Genomic DNA, 25,163 nt, shown 5'->3' on the forward strand with positions numbered 1-25,163 from the left:
TATTTTTACCAGGTCACAGTCAATATTGTAGACCTGATCCCTGTCAATACCGTATTGTTTCCTGCTCCGCCCACTACCATAACATGATCCTGTAAAATCCTTGCACAATGGTCCTACAACCTCTATCACTTGGATAAGACATGCACTGGGCTTGAAAATACTTGTGACCCAGTAACTGTCAGCTAATTTTTCCTGCAACATCTGGCCCACACCTCTTCCATGGCTACTACCTAACGACAGAACTTTCCTCCTACTTTCTACTCTTTTTGCAACAGTTGGTTTCCTAGTGAAAGTCTGTTGAGAGCTGAGTACACTTACATCTACTTGAACTCTTCCTTAATTGACTGAGGTAGCATGGCAAATCTATTATTTGTGCCAATGATGTAACTGTCAGATATTGTTCTCTTTCTGTTCTCTTTCTGTTCCTTGCTACCACTTCCCACCTGTCTTCATCATTCTCCCCCCTTAACCCCATCAGTTCCTCCCTAGAAATATTCAGTTCAGCCTGAAGGACTCTAATCTTCCCTTCCTATCCCTCGAACATAATCTGCAGTACCATGGAAGAGGACCATTCACTCCCATGATTTCCATGCCACTATATTCACCCTAATGTAACCATTTGCCACAACTGCTGCACAGAACCTCAAAACTGACTTTCCTACGACAGCTCAAACACTTCTCACTCATGGTGGTTTACAATATTTTTACAAACTTTATCTAGGCAGTGAGAGTAATATTCTATTAACTACAGATCACAAGAGTCACTAAAGTTATGTGGAACACTAATATATGTTTATACTATTAATATAGTAACGTAATGCAGTTAATTTAACATTAAAAATCAGAGCTTGTATACCCAAAAAATCAGGCCTAAGATCGTGTATGCACGATACATACCTTACACGTTTTGAAAGGAAATAAAAGATACAACTTAAAACCTTTAATTCCGCAAGTAGATATGACACTACTAAATATATATGTAATGAAAATAATCTAAATTCTTCACTTAATACTTAAAGAAATGTCTTTAGTTTGTATGTAAACCTACGTCTAAAGTATGCAGAAACTGGTTATGTTTTTTTTTTTTTTTTTTTTTTTTTTTTTTTTTTTTTTTTCTCGAGAAGTGCTTTGAAACAAGTGAAACCTTCAATAGATGATATAAAACAGACTCTAATTAACTTAGTTATGGTGTAACATTAACTTAATTGACAGTTATTATAGAATTAATTACTTATCTTCACAAGCTTAATATTCAAGCATGTGTGATCTGTGCCGGTGCTTTCAAAATTCAAGTAATGGTTAACAATTGTCAGGTGCTAATTTAAAGCAGCATATTGTATTATATTTATTTTCATTTGCTGAAGGGATGTTCATTTGAAGTGTGTGGCTGGTGGTCATTACTTGTTGGTAGAAGTGAGAAGTTGTCATCATTGGAACTGCTGCCAACCTATGTGATCCAACAGTGGTAGGTGCTCATTGAGTAATTGTAGTAAAACAGCCTTCTTGTGATGAATTCAGTAGTCACTTCTGTAAATATGCACCCATCACATTTAAGCATGAATGTCTCTATAATGCGTGGCAATGAAACTCAATTATCAATGCAGCAGTGTTGCCGGCAGTGAATGAAGTTCTCTCTTACAATTTTTCAGTCTGCAATGAGTTGTAAGTGAGCAGTGGGCCACCAATGTGGTGTACATAGAATTCTGTACACTATGAGCTATAAAAGCAAACCAAATAGAAGGACAAAATAAATGATATTCGTAAGTGTTTTGTATCTCATGACTGTATGAAAATGGTGATAGAATCCAAAAATACATTACCGACATCAACAGCTGGCACCAGTGTCATTTTGAGGCAGGTGCAATTGTCCTGGGGCTGAACAACCACACTATCTACTTCTGTCGAGGCCAGACATACATCCTAAATGCTTTTATTCTTGGGAGTCAGCCAATTCACCTTCACATTGAAATGCTGTGGCTTGTCATTGGACCACATCCCAGTGATACTTAACATGGACATCAAAATAATCTCACAGCCCAACAGATGTTGCCATCTCCAAGGAATCAACTGGAAACATTCCCAAACCCAGATATTAGAGAAGTGTGAGGGCACAATGGATCCAGGCAGTGTGGTCAACAAGGTGCTGACCCCCCTTATGTGACAGGTGCTGTGAGTGGCAGATACAGCCATGTACAGGAGCCTGCAAAAGCCGCACTTAGGCGGTCATTAAGATGTAAAACTGGCACTTCTGCAAATGGAAACTCACTCATCATCCATTGATAAAATGACTTTAAAATCAGCTGTAACAAGATGTCAAGGTAGCCACAGATGAGGCTTGAATCCAAGATTGGGTGGGCAATATTGCCACATTCAGTATCAAGGATGACAGCACTGTGGCCACACAATTCCTTCTTCATAGGTAGCTAAACCCACTGCTGAAAATGTACCAGATGTCATCTGTGAGCCAGATACCAATGCCTTGGCAGATAAATTTGCAGCCATTTTATGCCTGTGAAGACCCAGTCAACAACAAGCACATCTGCCTGGGGTAGATAGGCTACTGGCAGCCCAGGGAAGAGGACAAGATTGAGCCAGTCACAGGGGAGGAGATGTTCAGCACTTAAATGTAAAGAAAGATGGAGGCAGCAATGGACTCTACAACGTACTGCTGAAGCAACTGCTACTAAGTTCACATCACATCTTGACTGCCATTTTACTGTGATGAGCAGTCTGTCAACTGCCCCTCTCTGTAGAAACATGAAAGTTGTAGCTATGCTGGAGAGTGGTAAATATCCATGGCTGTCACAGGATTATTGGCTGATCAGACTGCTTCCTTCCTGTTTGAAAGTTTTCAAGAGGATCTACATGAAGTGATTGCTCAAACATGTCATTGCATAATGCATAGTACCAGATGAGCAGTTTGGCTTCTGGAGGAGGCTCTCTACATCTCATCTACTGCTGCAGTTGATGAAGCAGCAGCATTGTGAGCACCTTAAGATGATGCCTGGTTCTGTCAGAGGCATTTGTTTCTGTGTGCCACACTGGCCTCACATACAAAGTTCTTGGCCATCAGTAATGATGTCACACAGTTACCTGCTCCACTCCTACCTATCCATAAATATCCTTCCATTATGGAACAGTCAATATGTGCTTGAGTGCCAGGGGGGTCAGTGTTCATACCTATGCTGTACTCATTGCACACTTCTGATGTACCAGTAGAAGTGCTGATGACACAGTTCTGTTCACACACAGTATAAGTATGTAGATGCTAGGAAAAGTTGAAGATTAGGGCTTAATGATATATCAGCAACAAGGTTGTTAAAGATGAAGTGCTAGCTTGAGTTGGATAAGGGTGAAGCAGAAATTTGACTGTGGCCTTTTCAATTTACACTGGTTGCCTTAAGTGGTTTAGAGAAACTGAGGAAATGTGGGATCTAGGTGATCAGTTGGGACTTTAAGCACCACTCCTACAGAATGCAAGCCTGATACCTTACCACTACATCATCTCAACTGGTAAATGTAAGCCATACAAAATTATTTGTTGGGAGACCCCATGACATCTATTAATCCACCTAACTGAAAAGTTTTTCCCTCTCCACATTAACACCTTACCTTTGTGAAGTATGTGTTTTGTGTCGTAAGTGTAGTGTTAAGAGTAGGGTATATACATAGTACAGTTGACTGATGTGCTTTCCACATGATGAGTAAATTTAATTTTTTGTTCATAACTATGAAGCAAGTATATGCTATATTCAAAGCATTTTACAGATTTAGAAAACAATAATTTGCACATACCTTCTAGAAATAAGAAACTGAATGCAATGAATGCCATGTAAACTGTAGACATAACATCTAAGGTGAACCCAAATGTCTGTGATGTCGTTAAATACATATGCCATGCTGAAGTGTGTAAATCCTGAAACACGTACATAATAAGAAAGTAACTTCACTGTTTATCTGAAGAATGAAAACTCTTCATTCTCCTATAGAGACAGAATAATTTAATAAAATTATCACATAATTTTAAGGTGATTTAAGGGTTGGACATTACATATCTTCAGGAGGGAAAATTCCTAGAACTAACAATAGAAACATATAAAAGCAGGGATACCTTTCCAGTTGTTGAATTGTTCATTATTAATAAACTTTACTGAATACTACATACAGAAACGTTACTAAAAATGATCTGAAAAATCAGTGTCTTATTGGAGGGCATCACAGATGAAACCACTATAGATTCTTTGAAGCTTGTCAATTGTGCCATACCTCATTCAATTTTAAAATCTTGAACTACTTAGTCTGGCAGTATAAAAATGAGAGTAATGTCATCCAAGAAGAAAGCAAAGCATGACAAAATTACTGTCCAAATTGTTCAAAATTCAGCTATTACTATGCGTTTATGCAACTGAATCCACTTGCTTCACAGTGCAGCATGCCGCAAGAATTATAAATTGCCACACCAGTGACACAAGAAGCAAATCTTCCCACCTCCCAACAGGTATCAGGTGAGCCAAATCACCCCTCTTTCATCAAAATGAGTATTTCAGCTCCAAATTTCTTCAACCAAATTTGTATTCTTTTTAAAAATGGTTCAAATGGCTCAGCACTACGAGATTTAACATCTGAGGTCATCAGTCCCCTAAAACTTAGAACTACTTAAACCTAACTAACCTAGGGACATCACACACATTCATGCCCAAGACAGGATTCAAACCTGCGACCGTAGCGATCGCGCGGTTCCAAACTGAAGCGCCTAGAACTGCTGTGCCACTTCTGCCGGCGCTGTAATCTTTTGAACCTTAGGTATTTTTCAATACATATGCCAAAAGCCCTGTTTCCAACCATGAATCTGTAATCTTTTCAGATGACACGTTTTTTTAGCAAAGATAACATGTAAGTCAAAAGATTTTTACGTTTTCTATTATAATTTCATGTTGTTGCAACCTGAAGCTTTGCTCTTGTCACTAACTTTGACAGTCATGACTCTACTCTTAATATAAACTTTTACTTTAATTTGATGCACAAATATGAATGTTCACTGACTTGTCCGGATCAGCTGCACAAGTGATTTGATCTATAGGACAGATAACAGTGAATTGAAATATTAATATGAGGTGTAACTGACATATGCATGTGTTTACATGACCTGTGTCAAATAATCACAATATATAACCTGAAAAATTAGTAATATGAACCACAAAGTGCAGCTTTGTAATTTTTTGTATTACCTGATGTTTGTCAAATTCTTCTCTCAATACACTCTCAGCACCAAAGGCTCTTATAGTAGTCAGTCCTTGTAAAGTTGCAAGAAGGTGGGTGAATACAGGACTTTTAGCTGAAACAAATTTATAGATCTGATCAGGTATTATTTTTAGTTGTGAGGGAACTGAAATTAAAGACTCAAAACTAAAAAGAAATATTTGAAACATTGTGTAATCCTGACATTCTACAGTGTGTTTTCAGTTGGTAAAGTTATGTATTACCATAATTTTTAGAGTACTGGAAATACTTTCAAGTGAAGTGAAGGTGAAAATCAACTAAAACTATCTAAAGCTTTTAAATGAACCAAGGAAAACAGTGAAAATAATGATGCCATTCATATTGAAACTGATTTGGATTACTTGGGTAGTGAAAGTGCCGTATTGTGTAAAATTAATAAAATTTTAGCAGAAGACATTTTCCTTAATGTTAGAAGACCATGTAACTCCTACAGATTAACTTGATGAACTTCAAATCTCAAAAGTGGAAAAGAAATCCATCCATATAATGTTTTGAAACTAGAGTAAATTCAGTATCAAGTTTAGAGTTGGCCAGGTTCTGGAGGATGGTAATTCAGCAAACAAAAATTGACCATAAGATTTTGACAGATATTTGTGGGTGCTGCTTGAAATGTCTGTCTGAGGAAATCTATTGCATCTGCATTTGACCATTATTTTCAATCCATAAACTTCCTTACATCATTAAACTGTGTCCATTAAGTTAGGTGGTCAGTGTTTCCAGTATCACCTCATTTGTGTCGCAGCTACAATCTGGAAACTGAATCTGATTTTGTGTAACTACTTTTAATGATGCTCCCAGTAAAATTTTCTTAAGCCTTTATCCACACGTATGTTGTGCATTACTGTTACTTTTTAAAATGAAGTGGAGGATGGATAACATTTCTTGGTACAATATACTTTAATTTTGTTTTCTGTATCTGCACAGGGTTTGACAGTGCCATGAAAATGTCACAGTTGGTACAGATGTATCTATACTATCTGATGGTTGCTCGACTGCAAGCTAGGAATTTGAACACTGGAATAGGGAATAGAATCTTGATTGGCAAGTCCATCTACAGGGGAGCAGTGAGTCCAAACACTGTGTAGGGAAGAGCATGAAGAGAAACACAAAACACAACCAGTGGGAGTAATTGAACAACAAAACACAACACAACAGAGCATGGTGCGAGGAGAATGTCAGATCTGAGATAGTTGAAATCAGCCTGGCCTATTGCCACCAACAGGTAAACACCTGGATCACTGGTTCTGCCCATATAATATTTTGTGCACACTATCCGTAACAGTTTTCCACTTTATTTTGCTCAGAAACCCACGCCAGTTCATCTGTTCCCATATTCATGCCTACTGCTGGTTCCTCCCCCCATGAAAAGGCCACGTAGGACTGAAACTGGTAATGTTTGTGCCACAACTTCCGAAACAAAACCAGAGAGGGTGTGAGATTCCCCAGTAGTGGAACTACCCCACAATAGGCAACATCAGTGCAGCTGATGCCTCTGGAGTGGTGGAAGAGTACGGATACTGGCATAGTGGCTGGGCTGCCTGTAATGGTGAGGGCAAGCACAATCCAAAGATAAGAGATGAAAGAAGGGTGCTGGTTCCAGTTTTATGGCTCCAGAGCACAAACTGCAGGTGCAAGCCTTGCTGGTGCTTTACTCTGCAGACAGCTGGTGATGGTGGGGGACAGCTGCAGGTGTGCACCCTGTCACATTTGGGGACCTCTTACTGGGAAAATGCTATGACTGACCTTGCCATCCAGCTGGTATGGTACAGCAGCATCATGGGTCCAACAGACTGCAGACACCACTCATTGGAGACATAGATCAGCTGTTCCTGATTGACATCCATTAAAAATAAATGCTGACACTTGTTCCCCACCTCTATACACAGCAGCCAGTCAAGTTATGCTCTGTGCAAAATTCTACCAGGTGGCTTCCTCTTTCATTCCATATTCACCTACTACTTTTCCTTCACTTCCTTTTCCTACTATCGAATTCCAGTCACCCATGACTATTAAATTTTTGTCTCCATTCACGACCTTAATAATTTCTTTTTTGTCATCATACATTTCTTCAATTTCTTCATCATCTGCAGAGCTAGTTGGCATATAAACTTGTACTATTGTAGGAGGCGTGGGCTTCATGTCTATCTTGGCCATGATAATGTGTTCACTATGCAGTTTGTAGTAGCTTACCCGCACTCCTATTTTTTTATTCATTATTAAACCTACTCCTGCATTACCCCTATTTGATTTTGTGTTTATAACCCTGTATTCACCTGACCAAAAGTCTTGTTCCTCCTGCCACCGAACTTCACTAATTCCCACTATATCTAACTTTAACCTATCCATTTCCCTTTTTAAATTTTCTAATCTACCTGCCCGGTTAAGGGATCTGACATTCCACGCTCCGATCCGTAGAACGCCAGTTTTCTTTTTCCTGATAACGACGTCCTCTTGAATAGTCCCCGCCCGGAGATCCAAATGGGGGACTATTTTATCTCCGAAATATTCTACCCAAGAGGACGCCATCATCATTTATCCATACAGTAAAGCTGCATGCCCTCAGGAAAAATTACGCCCATAGTTTCCCCTTGCTTTCAGCCGTTCGCAGTACCAGGACAGCAAGGCTGTTTTGGTTAATGTTGCAAGGCCAGGTCAGTCAATCATCCAGACTGTTGCCCCTGCAACTACTGAAAAGGCTGCTGCCCCTCTTCAGGAACCACATGTTTGTCTGGCCTCTCAACAGATACCCCTCCGTTGTGGTTGCACCTACGGTATGGCCATCTGTATCGCTGAGGTGCGCAAGCCTCCCCACCAGCGGCAAGGTCCATGGCTCATGGGGAAGGGCTTCAATATGTAGAACACGTTTTCTTTCTCCTGATAAAAACATTCTCCTGAGTAGTCCTTGCCTGAGATCCAAATGGGGGACTATTTTACCTCCGGAGTATTTTGTCCAAGAAGACACCATCATCATTTAACCATACAGTAAAGCTGCATACCCTCATGAAAAATTATGGCTGTAGTTTCTCCTTGCTTCTAGCCATCCACAGTACCAACACAGCAAGGCCATTTTGGTGAATGCTACAAGGCCAGATCAGTCACTCATCCAGATTGTTGCCCCTTAAACTACTGAAAAGGCTGCTGCCCCTCTTCAGGAACCACACGTTTGTCTGGCCTCTCAACAGATACCCCTCCATTGTGGTTGCACCTACAGTATGGCTATCTGTATCGCTGAGGCATGCAAGCCTCCCCACCAATGGCAAGGTCCATGGTTCATGGGGGGAGGGGGGGGGGGGAGGGGGAGGACTAATTCTCATAGCAGGAAATTTAAGAAGAGCGAAACTGTAAAAGATAATTACTTAAGTCTCAACAAGGCTTTTAGTTTTAGTTACTGGTCTTTGTTTGGAACTCATGTTTTTCATTATATCCCTGGAATTAGTTTCTATTAATGTTGTAGTATGGTGAACTCATTGTGTATGGGAACTAGTGAGAGAAATGTATTTAAAATCAGATGCAAAATTTTCAGAACTTCCTCATTACTGCTGTGACCCAGTTGTTTCCCAACATATTAAGATTAAGAATGCAGTTATTGCTCCAAGATTACAATGATGATCATAAATTAAATATGAATTCCAGCTCTGAAAAATTGTTGCCTCTAATATGAAAATCATTACATAGTTTATCTTACTTACTCATTCCTTCCAGTCGCTTAATGTTCATCGAAGACCTCAGGTAAATTTTTCTCACAAACCAAAGGATAAAGCCCATAACAATAATAGGGATAAGATACACCCAGTTGACAGCCACTGCTATGACCAGTGATCCAAGCACACTCATAATGATCTAGAATTTAGATAAGAAATGTGGTCAGAGAAGTGAATATCATCTGACATAATTACAAACAGTAAAATTGGGCAAAGAGACAATCATACAACAGCACAAGTAGTCAAATAATTAGAAAAGTTATTTCAGGTACATGTAAAGAATGGGTGGATGATCAGAGGAGCTCTCAATTATCAGTCTCTCTCTTATGAAGCTTCACAAAAATATTAAGAACAATCAAAATATCTTACTAAATTGTCTTTGTCATAATAACACTTTTGTGTAGGTTAACTGGATGGATTATCATTCACACTTAGGGTAATCCTTATTATAGTACTACTGGAACAAAAAAGTAAAAAAAAATGGCATGTATGCATTATTTTCAGTTTTTAACATATTACTTGACAGTGTTAAAAATTTAACTGGTAAGATATTTGTTACTGGAAATGGTGACCTGCAAATAAACTAATGTTTATTTCTGTACCATACAAACCACTGTAATGTGAATTATAGAAGATACACATTATTGTATTACACATGGAGCAGTCTTTCCATTGTGTTCAAAGGTAGAGAATGGGAAGAATGATTTCATTTGCCTGTGCATGATTGAGCTAATTTTATCTTTGTGGTCTGTACTATGAGGCTGAAAACATTATATTGTCAGCTATCTTATAACTTTTTTCATTATTAAAAGAGAATCTTATCTTTGTTTTGTAAATTTTGTTTGCTGCAAATGATTGCTGCACAAAGAAAACTAGTCAAAATCTTGTATTGATATGTGCTTCTATAAAAACAAAGTGTGTACACTTCTTTTGATACTTTTGCCTGTATTTAAAACTACATTACCTTCTTCTAGGCACTAGGTTTATTTAACTAACCATTCAGAATATTCCTTCACTTAGAAGTCAAATTCTTCAACACATATTTTATTCAGCACCACTTACTTATTTAAAATCAAATCGCAGAAAAGAATACTTCCTGACTCGTCTGGAAATACACAAAACAAAAGGCTTTTGGTGGTGAATACCTTATGCTCAATACAGTACTGTGAATATTTGCTTAATAACTCACACATCAGTGCTGGAGGCCACTGTTTGTAAATTCGATGAGGAAACACTCAGTTACCAACCACATTTTTGGTGCACCCATTCAGTTCATTAAAAATGCAATGCTCAGTTACATAGTGAACAAGGATAGTGTTGCATTGGGGAAACAGACAAATCCATGCAATAGCTAAACATTGTTTTTAGATAACACCAAAGTCCAAATTACAGTCCAGGAGGAAACAATGTACTGCAGGATCATCATCTACAGACCCACATGAGAGCTTGCTGTAAACATCTTATGATTGTCAAGCAAGCCTCTTGTGGTCCATGACAGCCCTTAAATCTGCAGCATGTGTGTTGTCATGTGATGTGACACTGCCAGTTGTATCCTTCCATTACAGGCTACAGGCCTAGTGACTTCACTAGATGTATTCGTACTCATAATGAGTGATCCATTGATAAGTCCAGTAGTTTTACAACAGTTCAGTTGTCCTCAGCTTGTAATCTCCAGGTTCATTACTATTATAATTTTGGGAATAATAACTTTTGTGCCTGGACTTTTATTAAACTGAATAACTGTCCAGTGCAAAACTTTTTGAAAAGATAAATACTCTATCTTGTGCAAGCCTTTTCATCTCCAAATAACTACTGCAACCTATGTCCTTCTGAATCTGATTATTGTATTCATCTCTTGGTCTCTCTCTACGATTTTTACCCTCTATGACTTTTACTCCTCACACTGTCCTCCAGTACTAAACTGGTTATCCATAGATGTCTCAGAATGTGTCCTATTGACTGATCCCTTCTTTTTGTCACGTTGTGGCACAATTTCTTTTATCATCAGTTCTACTCAGTCCCTCCCCATTAGTTACATGAGCTATCTAACCAATCTTCAGCATTCTTCTGCAGCACCACATTACAAGAGCTTTTACTCTCTTCTGTATAAGAAATTTATCATCCACATTTCACTTCCATACATGGCTACATTGAAGATAAACAACTTCAGAAAAGACTTCCTAATCAGTGCTGTGCACAGAAGCCCGGACCTCGGGTGGTGGCAGCACTGATCTACAAGAGTCTCAGGATGAAGTGAGCCCTTGATGTCAACACACGAATGGAGCAGTGCTGTACATAATCACTGGTGTGCTACAGGCTCTGCAGAGTCATGCACAGAGGCGCAGCCCACAGTATGCAGCAACACTTCAGGGACTAGTCCATGCCATGTGCAAGCACTGGCTTGCTGCAGTCTATGGACTGGTGGCAGCACTGACCGCTGTTGTGAGGTATATGAATGGCAAGTACAGCAGTCCTTACTCACTATGTTTACATGGCCTCCAAAAACCTGATTTCGTAAACTGATTTCCCAATGCTGCTTTTGATCACTCATGTAAACACTCCAAAATCAATTTAGGAAATATGCTTCTTGCTGTCAGTTTTTGACTTTCACAATCGATTTTGGTTATCAAATAAAGAGCACAACTGTTTTTGAAAAGTGCATGGGCTGTCAAGTTACCACTCATTTTATAAAAATTTCGACTAATATAGATGAAGTGGCGTTTTTCACTGTGAAGTAGAAGTAGAAATATTATACTGAGCATGAATCTGCCTACTTCTAATACGTAATTGAAGAGAAATATTGATTGTGCTGACCCAATCAGAAACTTGTGCTGACTAAACCAGAAACTGTAACAGCTGATTTCCTGACGCAATATTTGACTGGGGTAGCAAATCCACTTCAGGCCTTTAACATGTAAGTGTGACAGCGAAAATGGTTCCCAAAATTTGTTTTCATCTTCCAGAAGATATGTCATATTTAAATGTAGTGGGTGTAGTGCTGCAACTTCGCCATTTTTTTCCTAATGCACAAAATGAGTGTGGAAACTGAATGTGATTTGCAGAGGAAGAAGAGCATGTCAGGAAAAAGGGAAATGAAAGAAAAACTAATCAGTGGTGAGTATATAACTGCACAGCCTAGAGGAATCTTAAAAGTACAGTTTGGATGACATGTAAGCCTATATTGGATGGTGATGGGAAAGAAGTTAATTTTGTTTACTGTTCACTGTGCAATGAAATTTATGCTCACGCTAAAGTGTCAATTGGCACTTTGCGCATTTCTAGCCATTCTTGCTTGTTTAATAAACAACGATCTTATGTGTATGAGAAATGACTTCCTAAACCTACTCAGGAGATAATTGTCAACAAATGAATGGATAGATGTGCATGAGACTAAGTTTGCAAGGAACTATAGGAAGTGAAGGTTTCTGGATCTTGTTGAGACATTGGCTGACCCTGGAAGAACTTACAGATAAGAGTCTGCAAAGGCTATTATTATTCATGCCACAAACATATCACAGCACATGGTAAAAAGTACTAAAAGCCTAAGACATATAATAATGCCATAGGTAATAGCTCATATAATAAAAAGTGAATGCTCACCAACTACGGACATGTGGTCATGCAGCGCAAGGAGAAACCATTATCTGACGCGCTCTGTTTCCTATTCTGTTCACCGGGAATTCAGTTTCCAGGTGAACCAAAAACTGGCAATAACATATGAAGAGAACTGTTGAGAAGATATATGTCTCTTGGTATCCATGACTCTGCTTTGAAAGACAAGCATTTTACAAGTGGTCAAGGTGCCAACATTGCCACTGCATTGCACAGTTATTCAGGACTGAATTGTTCCTGTCATATGCTAAATAAAGTGTTATGAAAGACTTTTAATGCGAAGTATATATGCGTCAGTTGTTCACAAGTTCATGGTCTTTGCAAAAGAACTCATCACTTATGAAAGGAAAAGGAGGAAGAGGAGGAGGAGGTGGAGATTAGTGTTTAATGTCCCATCAACAACGAGGTCATTAGAGACGGAGCAGCAGCTTGGATTAGGGAAGGTTGAGGATGGAAATCGGCCATGCCCTTTTGGAGGAAACATACCGACATTTGACTGAAGTGATTTAGGGAAATCATGGAAAACCTAAATCAGGATGGCTGGATGAGGGATTGAAGTGTCATCATGAAAAGAAAAGTGTCCTTCTTAATGCTCTTGACAGATCGCTAGAGCAGTCCAATGATACTCACTGGAATACACGGTTGATGTTGTTATAAGCAGTAGAAAGCCAATATTCGACTTTATGCAAAAAGTTCTCAAAGAAGGGATAAATAGCTCGAATTGAACTAGTTTCTCTTCTCACTGCATTTATGATATTTTTTTACTGTAACTCTTATACATTATCACTTATTTTGTATCTTTTAAAACAGAGGCTTTTTGCAACTCTTCAAGGAGATGTCCAAGGAATTAGATCTAGAGCAATCACCTACACTACACCTTCTGGAAGATTACAGCATTTGAGTCAGGCCACAGGGCTGCAGTGGGTAGAGGCACAGGCTGTCAGGCAGCTGCGTTGAATGTGGTGGGTTGGACCAGAGAAGTGCGCAGTTTGGGCAGAGGGCCACTCTGTAATACTCTCTTTTTAGGACTTAAATCTATATTTGAAGCTGACAAATTGTTCTTCTTCATAAACACTTTTCTTGCCCTTGCCAGTCTACATTTTATACCCTCTCTACTTTAGCACTCATCAGTTACTTTGCAGCCCAAATAGCAAAACTTATCTACTACATTAAGTGTCTCATTTCCCAATCTAATTCCCTCAGCGTCACCTGATTTAATGTTACTACATTCCATTATCCTTGGCGTGCTTTTGTAGATGTCCATCTTATATCTTCCTTTCAAGACACTTTCCATTATGTTTAACTACTCTTCCAAGTCTTTGCTGCCTCTGATAGAATTACAATATCATTGGCTGACCTCAAATTTTTTGTTTCTTTAATTCCTATTCCAAATTTTTCTTGGTTTCCTTTAATTTTGTTCAATCTGCAGACTGAATAACGTAAGGGACAGGCTACAACCCTCTCTCACTCCTTTCTCAGCCACTGCTTTCCTTTCATGCCAATCAGCTCTTATAACTGCCATCTGGTTTCTGTACAAGTTGTAAATGGCCTTTCGCTCCCTCTATTTTACTCCTGCTACCTTCAAAATTTGAAAGAGAGTATTCCAGTTAAGTCAGTGCTCTGTCAAATTCTTCTCACTGTATCATATCTCCCATATCATCCTCATCTGCATCCTCTTCCTTTTGTATAATATTGCTTTCAACTTCATCTCCCTTGCAGAGACCCTATATATACTCCTTCCATCTTTTGAGCTCTCCTTCTTTGGTTAGCACTGGTTTCGCATCTCAGCTCTTGATATTCATACAGCTGCTTCTCTTTTCTCCAAAGGCCTCTTTAATTTTTCTGCGAATGGTTCCTGTGCCAGTGAAGTATGCTTTTAAATCTTTATATTTGTCCTCCAGCCAATCCAACTTAATCCAACTTGTGTGTCCTGTCAGTCTCATTTTTTATATATTTGTATTGCTTTTCACCTGCTTTATTTGCTGCATTTTTAAATTTTCTCCTTTCATCAGTAAAATTCAATATCTCATGTGTTATTCATAGATTTCCACTAGGCCTGGTCTTTTTACCTATTTGACCCTCTGCTGCCTTCACTGTTTCATCTCTCAAAGCTACCCATTCATCTTCTACTGTATTCTCTTTATCTGGTCTGATCAGTCATTGCCTAATGCTCCCTTCAAAACTCCCTGCAACCTCTGGTTCTTTCAACTTATCCAGATCACATCTCCTTAATTTCTTACCTTTTTGCAATTTATTCACTTTTAATTTACACTTCATAACAAATAAATTGCAGTCAGAGTCCACATCTGCTACTGAAAAGTCTAACAAATTAAAATCTGCCTTTTAAATACTCTGTCTTACCATTATATAATGAGCCTGAAATCTTCCAGTCTCTCCACATCTCTTCCACATATACCAATTTTCTTTCATGATTCTTAAACAAGGTGTTAGCCATACCAGGTGGCTTCCTCTTTCATTCCTTTCCCCTGACCATACTCACCTACCAGTTTTCCTCCTCTTCTTTTGCCTACTATCGAATTCGAGTCACCTACGACTATTACATTTTCATCTCCCTTAACTATCAAGGTAATTTCTTTTATCTCATCACACATTTCTTCAATCTCTTCATCATCTGCGGAGCTATTGCATATAAATAAACTTGTGCTATTGTGGTGGGCAAGGTCTTTGTGGCTATCTTGCTACATTAATGTGTTCACTATGCTGTTCTTAGTAGCTTACCCACATGCCTATTTTCTTATTCATCATTAAATGTACTCCTGCATTACCCCTATTTGATTTTGTATTTATGACCTGGTATTCACCTGACCAGAAGTCCTGTTCCACCTGTCACTGAACTTCACTAATTCCCACAGTATCTAACCATAACCTGTCCATTTCCATTTTTAAATTTTCTAATCTATCTGCCCAATTAAGGGGTCTAACATTCCACACTCTGATCTATAGAGTGCTACTTTTGTTTCTCCTGATGACGACATCCTTCTGAGTAGTCCCTGCCTGGAGATCCAAATGGGGGATTGTTTTACCTCCAGAATATTTTCATGATTTAATCATACAGTCAGTAGAGCTGCATGCGCTTGGGAAAAATTATGGCTGTCATTTCCCCTTGCTGTCAGTCTCCAGGAGAGGACAGTACTCTGTGTGAGGGTTACCATAAGTCATGTATCAGAGTACTATCAGGAGAGGATTGTACTGTGATACAGGACCCTCAGTAACCCACACAACACACTCATTCGCAGTGTATTTGAATCACCCGACAATAGTCAGGGTGACTTATAGCTGTTTATGAACATCTACTAACTCATCGTATGCTTGAGAACAGCAGTCATAGTGGGCCTGAACTGTAGGATGGGCAATGTTTTATGGCACATTAAAAGATAAGTTTAAATTAATCTTGCTGATTCTCTTTTAATCTCTGTATCTGTTAAACTAAAAGTATTTGCTAATTCCCTTGAGGAACTGAAACAATTAATAATTCAATACGAGATTTCTGTTAAGACAACAGAAAAATTGGTGTGAAAGGCAGACCTTCTGATTTTCTGAAACTTTTTTGATGTAATGGTCACTAAAAAATTCGAAAATAGCATTAATTTATGGTAAATACACACAATATACATTCTCATTGTAGGGGAAAACTAAAAGTAACATGCTATGTTGGTTACACTATGTGCTGCAGTAATCGTAAATTACAATTACCAAGTTATTATGAAATATGTTCTGCACAATACTTGTACTTACTAAAAATTCTTAAAATTGCATTTAATTTGATTTTTACCAATGCAATAAATTCTGCGGTGTGTTGTTACACATGGATACAAGACAAGTCACAATTACAATTTATGTAAATATCATAATTAGCTCATAATAATTCAAAACAATGAATATGAGACAAGTCACAGTTATTATTTGTATAAACATTATAATTAACTCATATTAATAAAAAATCAACAGTTACGTCTGTAGAAAGAAAGAAATTAGCTAAAAACGTATGGTATACAGGGTGTTACAAAAAGGTACGGCCAAACTTTCAGGAAACATTCCTCACACGCAAAGAAAGAAAATATGTTATGTGGACATGTGTCCGGAAACGCTTACTTTCCATGTTAGAGCTCATTTTATTACTTCTCTTCAAATCACATTAATCATGGAATGGAAACACACAGCAACAGAACGTACCAGCGTGACTTCAAACACTTTGTTACAGGAAATGTTCAAAATGTCCTCCGTTAGCGAGGATACATGCATCCACCCTCCATCGCACGGAATCCCTGATGCGCTGATGCAGCTCTGGAGAATGACGTATTGTATCACAGCCGTTCACAATACAAGCACGAGCTCGACAAGAGCTTTCAAATGCCCCCATAAATGAAAGTCAAGAGGGTTGAGGTCAGGAGAGCGTGGAGGCCATGGAACTGGTTGGCCTCTACCAATCCATCGGTCATCGAATCTGTTGTTGAGAAGTGTATGAACACTTCGACTGAAATGTGCAGGAGCTCCATCGTGCATGAACCACATGTTGTGTCGTACTTGTAAAGGCATTTTCTAGCAGCACAGGTAGAGTATCTCATATGAAATAATGATAACGTGCTCCATTGAGCGTAGGTGGACGAAACTAAAATGAGCTCTAACATGGAAATTAAGCGTTTCCGGACACATCTCCACATAACATCTTTTCTTTATTTGTGTGTGAGGAATGTTTCCTGAAAGTTTGGCTGTACCTTTTTGTAACACCCTGTATACAGGAAACATGTAACTTGGTTAATTTAGGCTCATAATAATAAAAATAATAGTAACATCAACAGCGAAGCCTTTAGCACATAAGATAATATTTAACTTTGTTAATGTAGGATGGAATTCATAAATTCATCTACTGTGTGGAAGGACTTCTTCTGAAATAACATTTTTACTTTGTCTCTGAATCTTTCTCTATTTAACTTCGATCTTTCTGGTACTGGTATTGCATACAACTCCCACATGCCTTATGCAGTTGCTTACACATTCTTTGACTAATTACAAATAATTCATTGGAATGATGGAACTGATAAAGATAAATGCCTTCACTTAAAAAAAAAAATTGTAAATTTTCATGAAAAAAAGCACATTGTTATGTGGATTTAAATAAAAGGCACTGGAATGAAAAAAGTGTTTAGTGGTGGAGGAGAGGGACGCTTATGTCATTATCTTAATTATTCTCATCAGAATAATAAATATCTCTCTGTGTGGAGCACCCCAAAATGGAACGCGACGTGTGTACACTGAATTTACTAGTGCAAAGTAGGCACATTTTACTGTTTCATTGTCATAAACTTTTCTCTACTCAGGACATTATAAATGCATAGTACGAACTGCTCAGTCTATTTATTAACTTTTTTATGTATGTCCCACAGTAAGGTCTCATCTACTTACACTCCGTGGAATTTAGTGATTACTTCTGGGTTTATATGTACAGGTTCAAATCTGCCATCATCTGTCCTTGATAAATCTACAATATGTGATGGATGAAAATGTATAATCACAGCTGTGTCCTTGTTGACTAACAGTTTTTTTTAGTATTTAAGCAAATTGCCAGCCTGGACTTGTATTGGAGACCATGTTATTGAGTTCATTAGGACAGAGATTTTAATATAGTACCAGCAAGCTGCAGCAGGAAGCTGCCATTGTCATCAGGTCCATGTCATCTCCTCTAAACTTACGGACAATGGCATAAACATCTAGCAGTTCAAAGTGCAGTGCCATCAGCCATAAGGATTGAGGCTTTCTTCCATTTATTGTAAAGGCCTTAATCTATTTTAAATATGGTTTTACTGCTTTAACAGCCTGTAATCTAGTTTTATATATTGGGATTAACTGATTTAGATATTATTGTAAATTTGTCATACTTTATTGTTGTCACAAGTAGACATTGTCTTATAGAAGACATGCATATCTACCACAAGTAGGGAAAGAAAAGTATGCTTACTTCTATATATATAATTTCCCAATTTTTGCTGCTGTGTTTAGTTTGACAATGCATGAACATTTTCTCACCAAATGCTACTAATAGGTATGATCCACATACAAACACCACCCATAGGTATGACCCACATACATTTTAACAGCACTTTACTTAACTCACAGTAGACCTAATGAAAATATATTTCTTGTTTCAAGATCTTAATGTATACTTTTTAGTTTTTCCTATTATACCAAAGAAGATGGTTATTGTGGGACAAAACCTCTTATGATTGTGTCATAAAATGTGACAGTGTCAAAAATAAACAAAACTTCGTAATCAGATATGCCATAAACACAACATGAATGTGAGTCTGGTTCTCTTTTATAATACCATAAAGTTCACCTCATGTGGTTGGATCAAGAAACAGTGTTTTGGGGAATAGCTCTGAGTCAGAACTGAGAAAGGGCACAGGAGCAACAATGTGAGAAGAAAGTTTGTTGTCAGTGTTTGTGAAGAATATACTGAATACTTCACATATTTCTTTAGGGTCAGAGATATTGCTACCCTCATACTTAATGTATGTGATTGAGTGACCCTGGCTTTCCTTACCACTGTCCCATTCATAATTTCTCACATTACTTTAGATTTATTCTCAGTGTTGACTACAAACAGCCTGTTGTAGTTTCTTTGCTTGTGAATAACCTTGCTGAGAATTTTGTTTTATACAATCATGAATTAACTGTTGTATATAGTTCTGTTGTATGCAAGAACAGTTTTTTTTTTTTTTTTTTTTTTTTTTTTTTGCAAGAAATTTGTATTTCTAAAGTTATCCATTTCTGACAAGATTTTTTTGCATGAACCTTTCTTTTTTAAAACAAATTTGTCTGATGGGTTTGATTTTACTCAAACACAAAAAAAATACTGGTAGTCAACTTACATATACAAAAATAAATAATATATGACCAAAATGCATGGATTTTGCAGTTAGCTGATTTCATGACAACTTCTACACTAGATGAACACTGTAGCATCAGTACATCTCATAAAAGCAGAGTAAATTGTGGAGCACAACACTGAACCTCTTCTGCTTCGGGCAGTTAATTATTTAAAAAAATTGTTCAAATGGCTTTGAGCACTGTGGGACTTAACTTCTGAGTTCATCAGTCCTCCAGAACCTAGAACTACTTAAACCTAACTAACCTAAGGACATCACACACACCCATGCTCGAGGCAGGATTCGAACCTGTGACCATAGCAGTCGCGCCGTTCCAGACAGTAGTGCCTAGGACCGCTCGGCCATCCCGGCCGGCCTAATTATTCAATTCTTTGTCCTAGTCAGATTTTGTATGTTATTTTTTGTTGAAATGAACAATTTTTATGTAGCACACATTGTATGATCAGACACTCAGCACTGACATATTTCCAAAATTTTGTGCTAATTTTGATGGAAATTGGGTTTTCTGTTATGATGACAAAGAACAAAAACTGAATATGATAACTAATGGCATTCATGCTGAAAGTAGTGTGATGTTTCCTGAAGTGTGGCTTGATTAATTGTAACATGTAAAAAATATAGTACATGAAATGCAGTTAATTAAAGAAACTGTAACTAAATACTAACTTGAGTTGCATCCATAACAGCCTTTGGAAGAATTTCATCAACTGCTCCCATGTCTTTTGAAAACCTATTTAATATACGACCTGAAACAAAAATTTTACAAAAGAAATGTTAGGTGAAGAATAACTTATACTGAAATGAAAATTTTTGATGTTCAATTATGGCAACAGAAAATTTTTTCAAAACATTTACATTTTTACCAGAACAAGCAATACAGTTAATTTCTCCATCACAAACCTAAGTTCAAGTCCAAAAATTGCTCATAGTAATTTAGCACCATATCTTTGTTTCAGTGTGACAGTATCCAGCTTTAACTGCTACCTACTCGCTTGAAGCGTGTGATCAAGCAATTACTTCTTATTAACAACTGATGATGGCTCATTTCTACTTTAATATAATTTTATCAATTTGGCATTAATTATTATTTTAGTTGGTGGGGCAGAGATAACAGTTCCACAAGCAGAAGCAACAGATAAGAATTCAAAAAATTTCAAAACTTAAAAAAATTAGTCATTGTATAGAAGATCCAGATGGGTAGCAGAAGAAAGCCAGTAAACAGGCATGAGAGAAAGAGCACTCAAACAAGTTGTAGAATATAATAGTGCTTACACTATGTGATCAAAAGCATCCGGACACCTTGCTGAAAATGACATACGAGGTGCGGCTAGAAAAAAACCGGACTGATGCTGGAAAAAACATTTATTTACAATTATTTATTTTATCTCCTTCAATGTACTCTCCTCCTCGGTCTCTACACCGCTCCATACGAATTTTCCACTGTTCATAGCAATGCTGCAGATCATTTTCGGTAAGTCCATACATTACTTCCGTCGCTTTTTCTTTTACTGCTTCAACAGTTTCAAATCTAGTTCCTTTCAAAGCTGACTTGACTTTAGGGAAAAGAAAAAAGTCACAGGGGGCCAAATCAGGTGAGTAGGGTGGATGATCTAAGATGGGAATGTTGTGTTTTGCCAAAAACATCTTCACTGACAACGCACTGTGAGCTGGGGCATTGTCTTGGTGAAGGATCCATGACTTTTTTCTCCACAAATTGTTCTGTTTTCTCCATACTCGCTCACGTAGGGTAGCCAGGACGCTAATGTACTACTAATGCTGATTCACTGTTTGTCCCTCTGGTACCCAATCAATGTGCACAATCCCTTTGATGTCAAAAAAAAAAAAAAACAATCATCATTGCCTTGAATTTCGATTTTGACATTCATGCTTTTTTTTGTCGTGGAGAACCAGGAGTTTTCCAATGCATCGATTGGCGTTTAGTTTCGGGATCGTAAGTAAAAAACCACGATTCATCGCAAGTAATAACATTTTGTAAGAAAGTGGGATCACTTTCAATGTTTTCCAGGATGTCAGAACAAATCATTCTTCGGCGTTCCTTCTGTTCAATTGTGAGACACTTTGGAACCATTTTTGAACGCACTTTGTTCATGTTGAAACTTTCATGAAGAATCTGCTAAACACTTTCCTTGTCAACTCCTGTTAACTCAGACACTGCTCTGATTGTTAAACGGCGATCTTGTCGAACAAGTTTACCGATTTTTTCAATTTTTGCATCAGTTTTTGCTGACAATGGTCTGCCAGTGCGAGTGTCATCACTGGTGTCTTCGCGGCCATCTTTAAATCGTTTAAACCACTCAAACACTTGTGTTCGCGATAAACAATCATCGCCGTACACTTGTTGTAACATTACAAACGTTTCCCTTGCAGATTTTCCTAGTTTGAAACAAAATTTGATGTTAACACGCTGTTCTTTCTGTACACTCAACATTTTCCAATGCACAGACAAAACGTCAACTACTTAAAACAGACGCCACGGGCAGACTGAGTGCAGGAGGCAGATGAAACTCGAGCAGTAGGCGGAGCGAGAGTCACGTGACAGGCCACGCGACTTTCAGCCTTATTGCATTCGTTTTATTGTTTCACCAGTACTAGTCCGGTTTTTTTCTAGCCACACCTCGTACAAGTTCATGGCGCCCTCCATTGGTAATGCTGGCATTCAATATGGTGCTGGCTCACCCTTAGCCTTGATGACTGTTGCAGGCATAAGTTCAATCAGGTGCTAGAAGGTTTCTTGGGGAATGGCAGCCCATTCTTCACAAAGTGCTGCACTGCGGAGAGGTATCGATGTCGCTTGGTGAGGTCTGGCATGAAGTCAGCATTCCAAAACATCCCAAAGGTATCCTATAGGAGTCCATTACAGGGATGTTATTGTCATGTATCCACTCCACCACAGGCCATGCATTATGAACAGGTGCTTCATCATCTTGAAAGATGCAATTGTCATCCCCAAATTGCTCTTCAACAGTGGGAAGCAAGAAGGTGCTTAAAACATCAAAGTATGCCTATGCTGTGATAGTGCCACTCAAAACAACAAGGTGTGCAAGCCCCCTCCATGAAAAACATGACCACGCCATAACACCACTGCCTCCAAATTTTACTGTTCACACTACATATGCTGGCAAATGAACTTCACTGCCCATTCACCATACCCTCACCCTGCCATAGTATCGCCACATTTAGTACCATGATTTGTCACTCCACACATTTTTCCACTGTTCAATCATCCAATGTTTACTCTTCTTACACCAAGTGAGGCATCATGCAGCATTTACCAGTGTGATGTGTGGCTTATGAGCAGCCGCTCAACCATTAAATCCAAGTTTTCACACCTCCTGCCTAACTGTCATAGTACTTGCATTTTGGAATTCCTGTGTGATGGTCTGGATATATGTCTGCCCATTACATATTATGACCCTTTTCAACTGTCGGCAGTCTCTGTCAGTCAACAGATGAGTTTGGCCTGTACACTTCTGTGCTGTACTTGTCCCTTCGTGTTTCCACTTCACAGTCACATTGGAAACAATGAACCTAAGAACGTTTAGGAGTGTGGAAATCTTGTGTACAGATGTATGACACAAGAGACACCCAATCACCTGACCATGTTCAAAGTCTGTGAGTTCTGCGGAGTGCCCCATTCTGCTCTCTCATGATGTCTAATGACTACTGAGGTTGCTGATATGGAGTACCTGGCAGTTAGTGGCAGCACAATGCACCTAATATGAAATATGTATGTTTTGGGTGGTGTCTGAATACTTTTGATCACATACTGTGTTTCATTGGTCAGATTATTTGGATACTGCACTCTACGGCAGCATAATCTAGCCTCTGGTGATCCACATGTTGCTATTTTATGCTACATTCTTCTTCTTTTAATTTTTCTAGCTCTCATCCACAACTTGCATTTGTAGTGTACCATATCACTTTAGTAAAGTGAGGTCTTGCACAATGTATACCAAACTGATACACGATGATTGCCACCACAGAAGTTTATTTCAGTAATTAGCTTAGAATGTATGCTATGTAGGAATTTGGTTTCTTGTTTTCACATGTGATCTTACATTGAATGGATGCAGTGCATCTGCAAGCTAGGATGAGAATAGCTACTTTATCACATTCCATGGCACCTGCTCAGTGGTGATTTGTTCCATTTCATCAGATCCTGTCTTGGAGATATGGTGTGCTCCCTGTCTTTGGAGATATGGTGTGCTCCAAGGAAGAAGGACATCACTGATATCAGTGATATCTGGAGAGTCTTAAAGGTCATTCTGGTAGCTATCATTCAAGTGAGAATGTTCATCAGTTACAATCAGAAAAAATTGTGTTGAGAAAATGTAATGATGGAGCTATTTTGTCATAAAGTATAGTACGAACTGTTCAACTACTGTAATGAATAGATCAGTATATTCATATTAATGAAGTAGGCCTCTAAATTATTTACCAGAAAGCTGAGATTTATTATACTAATGCAAGGTGTAAATCGAAAGTGGAGGAGAAAGGAAAGGAAAGGGAAAGAAATGATGATATCAGATGCATTACAACTTTATGCAGAACCAGTAGTGAGGAGTGTCAGACTGGGACTCGAACACACAATCTCCTGCTTACTAGGTGACTGTGATAGTCTGTGTCACCTGGACACCTTATTAATCACAAATGCGTGGACTGTTTCAGCATATTCCTTGGTGTAACCACATACACACAAGCACCACCACTTACCTGCAGCCCTGTCCATGTTGTCAATGTTCACTAATTTTATATTCCCACTGGATGTTGAACATAAATGTGCATCTGCTCTGACAGTTGTGTATTCATAGATCATCAAGGAGTATCAGTTACATGGATTTGTGGTATCTGTTCTTTTGGACATGAGTGAAGGAACAGACACCATGCATTCATATAAGCGACACACCTCGATGTGCTGTGAATCTACAGCCATCAGTGCAGATGCACATTTACATCTGCACCATCATGAGGTGCATGGCAGAGAATATGTCCCATTGTATCAGTTATTAGGGTTTCTTCCTATTCCATTCACACATGGAGTGTGAGAAGAATGATCATTCGAATGCCTCTGTGTGTGCAGTAATTATTCTGATCTTAACCTCACAATATCTATGTGAGTGATACATAGAGGTTGTAGTGTACCTCTAGAGTAATCATTTGAAGCTGGTTCTTGAAACTTTGTTAATAGACTTCATCGGAATAGTTTATGTCTGCCTTCAAGAGTTTGCCAGTTCAGTTCCTTCAGTGTCTCTGTGACACTCTCCCATGGATTAAACAAACCTGTGATCATACATGCTGTGCTTTCTGTTTACATTAAATATACCCTGTTAGTTCTATCTGGTACAGATCCCACACACTTGAGCAGTATTCTAGAACTGGTCACATGAGTGATTTGTAAGTAATCTCTTTTGTAGGCTGACTGCAGTCCCCACAATTCTGCCAAGAAACCAAAGTCTACCATTTGCTTTACCCAGGACTGAACCTATGTGATCATTACACTTCATATCCCTACAAAGTGCTATGACCAGGCATTTGTATCAGTTGGCCAATTCCAACAGGGACTCATTGATATGATAATCATAGGATACAATGTTTTTTTTTTTCATTTTGTAAAGCATAAAATTTTACATACTGAACATTT

The 25,163-nt window shown here is 38.4% G+C and overlaps 1 protein-coding gene across 2 annotated transcripts in view; it reads right to left on the reverse strand.

Annotated features, from left to right (window-relative positions):
- The window catches only part of LOC124594829 (ATP-binding cassette sub-family C member 4-like), a 316,274-nt gene that overhangs the window by 50,467 nt on the left and 240,644 nt on the right, over window positions 1-25,163 (reverse strand). For both annotated transcript variants that reach the window (XM_047133276.1, XM_047133277.1), the window contains 4 exons: window positions 20,168-20,247; window positions 8,970-9,120; window positions 5,229-5,335; window positions 3,796-3,916 (listed from right to left, as the gene is read on the reverse strand). In XM_047133276.1, the coding sequence (XP_046989232.1) occupies window positions 3,796-3,916; window positions 5,229-5,335; window positions 8,970-9,120; window positions 20,168-20,247 (459 nt within the window). The remainder of the gene's footprint in view (window positions 1-3,795; window positions 3,917-5,228; window positions 5,336-8,969; window positions 9,121-20,167; window positions 20,248-25,163) is intronic.

The sequence above is a fragment of the Schistocerca americana genome, chromosome 2 (assembly GCF_021461395.2).
Source record: "Schistocerca americana isolate TAMUIC-IGC-003095 chromosome 2, iqSchAmer2.1, whole genome shotgun sequence".
NCBI classification, from domain to species: Eukaryota; Metazoa; Arthropoda; class Insecta; order Orthoptera; family Acrididae; genus Schistocerca; species Schistocerca americana.